The sequence below is a fragment of the Nycticebus coucang genome, chromosome 2 (genome assembly GCF_027406575.1).
Source record: "Nycticebus coucang isolate mNycCou1 chromosome 2, mNycCou1.pri, whole genome shotgun sequence".
Taxonomy (NCBI): Eukaryota; Metazoa; Chordata; class Mammalia; order Primates; family Lorisidae; genus Nycticebus; species Nycticebus coucang.
This window is the reverse complement of record NC_069781.1, coordinates 10,673,101-10,679,284: the sequence shown is the minus strand read 5'-3', so window position 1 is coordinate 10,679,284 and position 6,184 is coordinate 10,673,101. Positions and strand designations below refer to the sequence as shown.

General features: G+C 57.5%; 1 protein-coding gene across 2 annotated transcripts in view; it reads left to right on the top strand.

The window, feature by feature from the left end:
- Positions 1–621: 621 nt before the first annotated feature.
- LMX1B (LIM homeobox transcription factor 1 beta) overlaps positions 622–6,184 on the top strand; it is a 75,299-nt gene continuing 69,736 nt past the window's right edge. For both annotated transcript variants that reach the window (XM_053564471.1, XM_053564462.1), the window contains exons 1-2: positions 622–760; positions 1,588–1,774. In XM_053564471.1, coding sequence (XP_053420446.1) covers positions 622–760; positions 1,588–1,774 — 326 coding nt within the window. The remainder of the gene's footprint in view (positions 761–1,587; positions 1,775–6,184) is intronic.

The following is a 6,184-nucleotide window of genomic DNA, read 5'->3' as shown; positions in this document are numbered from 1 at the left end:
GGCTCATCCCGGCGCAGGGATACGAGGCGCACCAATGAGTTCAAATGTCAGGAAGTTTGAGGAGGGGTGAGGCGGCTCCGGGCCGGAGTATCCCTCCGCCGCCAGCCCCAGCTCTAAACCGAGCCGCTCCTCCGGCGCACCATGGCACTGGAGTAGTGCGGGGAGCGCGCCCGGAGCCCCGCGGCCCGCTGCGCCCCGCCCGGGACCCCGCTGCGTCGTCCGTGCCCCCCCCGCAGCCGGCGGGGCTGCCCCTGCACCCCCGACCCCCTCCCCCGCCCGCCGCGCCGCGCCGCCGCCGCCGCCGCCGCCGCCTCTTCCCCGCGGCTCCGTCTGCCACCGCCGCAGCAGCCGGGCTCCGGGGCTGACAAGCAGGTGACAGAGGAAGCGGCGCGCGTGGCTTCGAGAGCCCCCGAGAGCGCGGCGCGGGCTGCAGCCGCCCCGGCCCGCCCGCAGGACGCCGGGGCCCGGGGCTAGCGCGTCTCAGCTTCACACTCGCCGGGGGAAACCGCAGCCCCAGCCCCGCGAGGGCCGCGCCTCCCCGGCTCGAGGGCCGAGGCGGCGGCGAGCGGGAGGACCGGCAAGCAGCCTGGCCGGCGGTGACCGCAGCGCACCCCGCGTCCCATGGATATAGCAACAGGTCCCGAGTCGCTGGAGAGGTGCTTCCCTCGCGGGCAGACGGACTGCGCCAAGATGTTGGACGGCATCAAGATGGAGGAGCACGCCTTGCGCCCCGGGCCCGCAACCCTGGGGGTGCTGCTGGGTGAGTGCGGGTCAGAGCACCCAAGTGGTCATGGGCAGGGTCAGGGCATTGTACCGCGGTGGACACGGGCGTCCGGGTCAACGGATAAAGGAAATGGGTTTGCAGGACATGGGGGGTGGCAGAGAGTCTGGACTCCTGCGGTGATCTCCAGAGGGGCAAGAAGCTTGCCTCAGTAGGCATCCTGAGGGGACAGAGGTGTGTGAGGACATCACCCAGGAGGAGAGAGGAAAGGACAGCTCCAGTTACCACCACTATCCTCTTTCTGGGGCTAGGTTAGGGAGGTGCCACTCTGGGCGGGTGTAGGAGGCGGGCGGCAGGGGTGATGGAGGACTCAAGTAGTCACCTTGGCTAGCTTGGGAGAGGTGCCAGGTCACCTGGGGAGAGGGAGCTTCTAAGAGAAATATATCCCCTTGGGCCACCCAAACCACAGGTTTTGGGGAGATTGGGGACAGAAGACCACGAACGCCACCGTGGGGCGTGTCAGCCAGCGAGCGCCCCAGCCTCACCTCGCCTGTCTTGGTCCTAGCCGGCCACCCTGGCCTTGCTCGCCCTTATTTGTCTTAACACCGAGTGCCGAATCTCCAGAGAAGGGGAGAGCCCAGCGTCCAGCCAAGGCTCGGAGCCCGCGGCCTCTCTGCGCTAGAGCCCTCGCACCGGGACCAACTAGTTGGGGCTAGCCGGCCCTGGCAGGGCGGCCAGAGGAGCGCAGGCAGCGAGCGGCGATCCCGGGCCGCCCTTGGGGCCGGGGCTGCGGGCACCGCGCGACTGGGACGCCGGGGCTGGCCCAGGAGGCGCTGACGGCCAGGCTCTCGCCCTGTGCGCTGCAGGCTCCGACTGCCCGCATCCTGCCGTCTGCGAGGGCTGCCAGCGGCCCATCTCCGACCGCTTCCTGATGCGAGTCAACGAGTCGTCCTGGCACGAGGAGTGTTTGCAGTGCGCGGCGTGTCAGCAAGCCCTCACCACCAGCTGCTACTTCCGGGATCGGAAACTGTACTGCAAACAAGACTACCAACAGTAAGCGCCTCTCGTCCTCCTCCTTCCCCGCCACCGCCCGGCGCTCGAGCCGAGCCGGGCCGGGCGGCCCGGGCCCGCGCCCGCCTTACCCCGGGCTCTGCGCGCCGCTGGGCCGGGCAGCTCCGAGGGCTCTACCAGCTTTGCGTCTAGGGGTTTGGGGTGGACTTGACCAGTCCAGCCAGCATTGATGGTGTCCTGGGAGCCTCCGGATGACCCCCGGTTGCCATCCGTTGTCTCGGCAACCTGCGCTGGGCCGCTGAGTTGGGGTGCAGGACAAGGCCCTGCCCGAACTGGGGGATTTGATGTCTGGGTCCTGGGACAAGGCCTGGGCCCACTAGGGCCTGAATTGGGAATCAAAGATGGATTTCCAAAGGGAAGCAATGTTTTTAGAGAGCCAGGTCTGGTGGTGTGTTTCCCCAAGGGCCAGTGTGTGAGGGTTTGGGGTTCCTGAATCAGGGACGTCCAGTACTGAGCCCTGAACATCCTGAGCACTGGGAGGCCCTCTTCCAGCCAGGCTCTCTGCTGCACTTTTCATCCCTGATGGAAAGAAAAGGGTGTCCATCTTCCCCAAACCGTTCCAAGCGGGAATTTTGCATTTAAAATTTTCATTGGTCAGAGAAGCTGTCTAGGAAGAGGACCTCAAAAAGTAGCAAGCTATAATGTGGGGCTCCCAGTGAAGGTGGACAGCTGACCCAGTCAGCCCTCCCCAGAAGGCCTTCCTTCCTTGCACTGTGTATTGGGGAGGAGGATGGCCTGTTCTGTGCTGGGGCAATTTGAACCTCACAGCCAGAGATGTAGGCTGAGCCCTACCTGCTGACTTTTGTTTTTAGCTGTGGGTTTGTGTGGTAGGGCCTGGGGACAGATAAGAGTAGATGCAGGCTTTTTCCTTTGACCTGCTGGGTTTTTGTGCCTAGCAATGCAATTGAGAGGGAAGCAATGAGGAGCAACACCCACCTAAAGAGGAGTGTGGGGATCCCTTTAGCCATGCAAAAACGAGTGGGTAGCTATAAGAACTTTTTAGTGATACCCAGAAACCCTTCTTGGATGGGGCTGCAGAGTGGGTAGGCTGCTCGGGTGGTTTGGGGCTCAGTGGGGGCTAGGTGTGCCCACACCTCTGTAGAAAGCCTGGGCTGCTGGTGTTAAGTGGTGAGTGCAGCCTCCCTGCGCTGCTGAAGAATTGTTCCCAAATCCAGGGCCTGGTGGGAAGCAGAGTAGCCCGACTCTTTGGCGGAGGCCTGAAAATAGTGAGATTGATGGTCAGGTCCCTAGAGAGAGCATGGGGTTCTACCATAAAGGGCTCTAGCTGTGCTCCCTGGTTTGGGAGCTGAGCAGGAACTACTTTTTGTGCCTTGCTCTCCTTTCGGCTGAGAGCTCTTAAGGAGGAATTTGGGTTGGTTTGGGGGATCAGCTTCTTTGCTGGTTCCAGGGTGCAGCTCAGGCCTCTCCTCTGTGGAAAGCGCCCATATTTAGGCACCATACTGTTGGTTGGCTTTGCGATGTACCCTGGACTGATATGACTCTAGTTCCGGGAGAGGAAGAAGCCAACAGTCAGTTCAGCCACAGTGTAATTTAGAGCAGCACAAATAGAATAGTCTACTTTGGGGTAGCCGTGGCTGGGGGCTTTGGGTTGGCCCGGGGGAGCACCTCTGCAGAGTGTACCAATCTCCAGCCCCCTCCATCCTGCACGCCTGGCCTTGCTCTTCTTGACTGACCCCAAGCTCAAGCTCAGCTGGCTCTGGCAGTGCCACTTACCAGTGCCACTGGCTTCAACATCTCAACACGTTGGGTAGGAAGCCTGGGACAGTAGAAATGAGTCTCGATCATTTGTAGAGTTTTGCAAAATTTTTAAAATATATTGGACAGATTTTGCAACTTCTTGCATATATTTTCCTTGCTATAATCATTTATGGAGCTTCTATTTAAAGGGGGAAAAGGCTATCCCCTTGTTCTTCAGGCACAGAAGAGTAAAGTCACAAAATTTGAGCTGGATATTGCCTTAAAGAGGAGTGGCTAAACCCCATCATTTTGCAGAACAATTAAACATTTGTGATTGCTTTGCCCGAAGTATATTTGTTTTGAAAAGAAAAGTTACATTAAGAGCCTGCGGCTTTAGTGCAGTCCAGTGTGTTGGGAATGAATTTTGATACAGGGCGAATCTCAGATCCAGAGTCCTCAGTCTGGGTCCTTTGGTGCTAAGGGCTGGTGTAGGGGTTGGGGGGCATTATCCTCTCCCTCCTCCTCTCCCTGTCCTTTATTTCTTCCCATAATGCCAATTAGTTATCTGCACTAGTTGGCCTGCCCGGTGGCGTGCTGGGGGCATGATGTTGGGATGATTGTTACCCAGACAGTCCTGGGGACAGATATCTAGTGAGTCTCACCGAAGCATTTTGCATGAAGTGAAGGAGGCTAGCAGGCAGAAGTTCACTGGAAAGTAATGTACTTTGCACACAATAAAAATATTTTTTATTCACGAGTTCTTTTCCTCTTAGAGAATCACGGATGCATATTTATTTCATCTGTGTGTAAATGCTTTTCAGACAAGAATTCAGGCAAGTGGGCGCAGAAACGTGCCTTCCTGATTTTGTCAAGTCTCTGCATCAGCAATATTGGGAAATTTACAGCCCCCCCCAAAAAAAAGCATGCACAACTTTTGAAAATTGTGTCCTCACCCGTCTATGAGCTACAGGGCTCTGTCCTTAAAAAGACAGAGCCATTTTTAGAGTTTCTCTCTCCTTTCAATTTGTTCTCAAAGATCTTGGGCACCCAGAAGTGCAAAGTTATTTTACGCACCACGGGGGTGATTAATTGATATTCCGGCACATTCAGTAGCATTTGATAAAAATCCACTTATACGTCCAGATGAGCAAAGCGGAACATGGGCCTTAGTTCTGGACATCTTCACTCTTAACTTGAAAAGTCTCCTTTTTCTCCAAACATGTTTGCGGGGATCTTTCAAAAAACAAAAGCAGCTTCAATCCCTTTTCCAACAGAAAACCCTGTCCCAAACTGGGAGAAAACTTGGCCTCCACAAAATTCACAGCTCTCTCCCTCTTCTAGCAGAGAACATATTTTTTAAAAAATAGGGACATTACACACACACACACACCCCGATTTTTTTTTCCTTGGCGGCTTGGCCAAATAGAATTATGTAACTCCCTTCTTGCCGTCTGTCGCTCCTCTGGAAAGGGTTTTTATCCTGAGGAGGTGGCGAATTCCTGGAGGAGGCTCCGGAATGGGGGAGGGTCAGTGGGAGAGTCCAAAAATCTGTCACAAAATGGAGTCTAATCGCTTGTAATACAGCTCCCAGGTCTGGCGACCCGAGACTCGTTGGTGAGCGAGCGGGAGCCTTTGTGCGCGGTGCGCCGCCGAGCTCCTGCCGGGCCGAGCTCCCACCTCGCGGCCGGGTTCCGGCGCCCGTCCGCCCGTCCGCCCGCAGGGCCTGCCGAGCCGCCGCGCCGCGCTCTGGAGGCTCCACCGCCCGGCCGCCCGCCGGGGCCCTCTGGGCTCGCCTGCCCAGGTGGGATGCTCCCACCTTGGCAGAAGGGGAGCCTGCAGGCTTTGATTGAGTTCTACAAATAGCCCTCTGAGTCCTGGGTGATTTTTTTTTTTTTTTAATTTCTCCCAGCTGGCTTCTCCAGTGATCCAGCCACTCACTTCCCAGCACATTCCTTTTCTTGGAAGTGTTTACGCCGGGAAGGGCCTTCCTGGGAAGCTCACCTCTGTCCCCCCAACCCCGGGCCCTGTGGGTGTTCGGGCATGGCCGGGAGAGAGCAAAGTCAGGCTTGGGCTGTTTCTGGCAGCAGTTTCTCCCAGCCTGAAAGGCCTCCCACAGGCTTTCCTGCAGGGCACCCCTTTCCCAGTGGCTACCCCAGTCAGCACAACCCTGAATCACCCTAAGTCAGTGCCACACACACCCCTGTCCACAGCCTGGAGTAAAGAGAGTGCCTGTCCTGAAACAGGTCGTCTTGGCCTGAGGAGGAGCCAGGACTTTGCCTTACAAAAAGGCCACTGTGGTCCTCTCCCTGGGGTACAGAGGGCTGAAGGGCTCACTTGGCCAGCCCAAGTCTAGGAACCCTCTGGCCCTTCTGAGGACACCTCTCCATTTAACCCCCAGCACCTTGGCTTCAGGCAAGAGGGTAAGTGAAGGCCTTCCAGACGCTGCAGTCATCTGCTGCTGAACGGAGGCATTATTCACAGTGACTCCTGGCTCACCCTGTATTCCCCAGGCTCTGGGCTGGTATGGCCTTATTTGTTTGCTGTATTTTTCTCAAGTAGGGGGAGAGGCTGTGAGGATCTCCTCTGGGGTATGTGATTGGTGACGCTCAGCTTCCTCTGCCCTGTCCATGGAAGCCAGGCTTAGAGAACACACAGCCTGGCACCTACATGATCCCCCTCTGTAAAATGAGAACC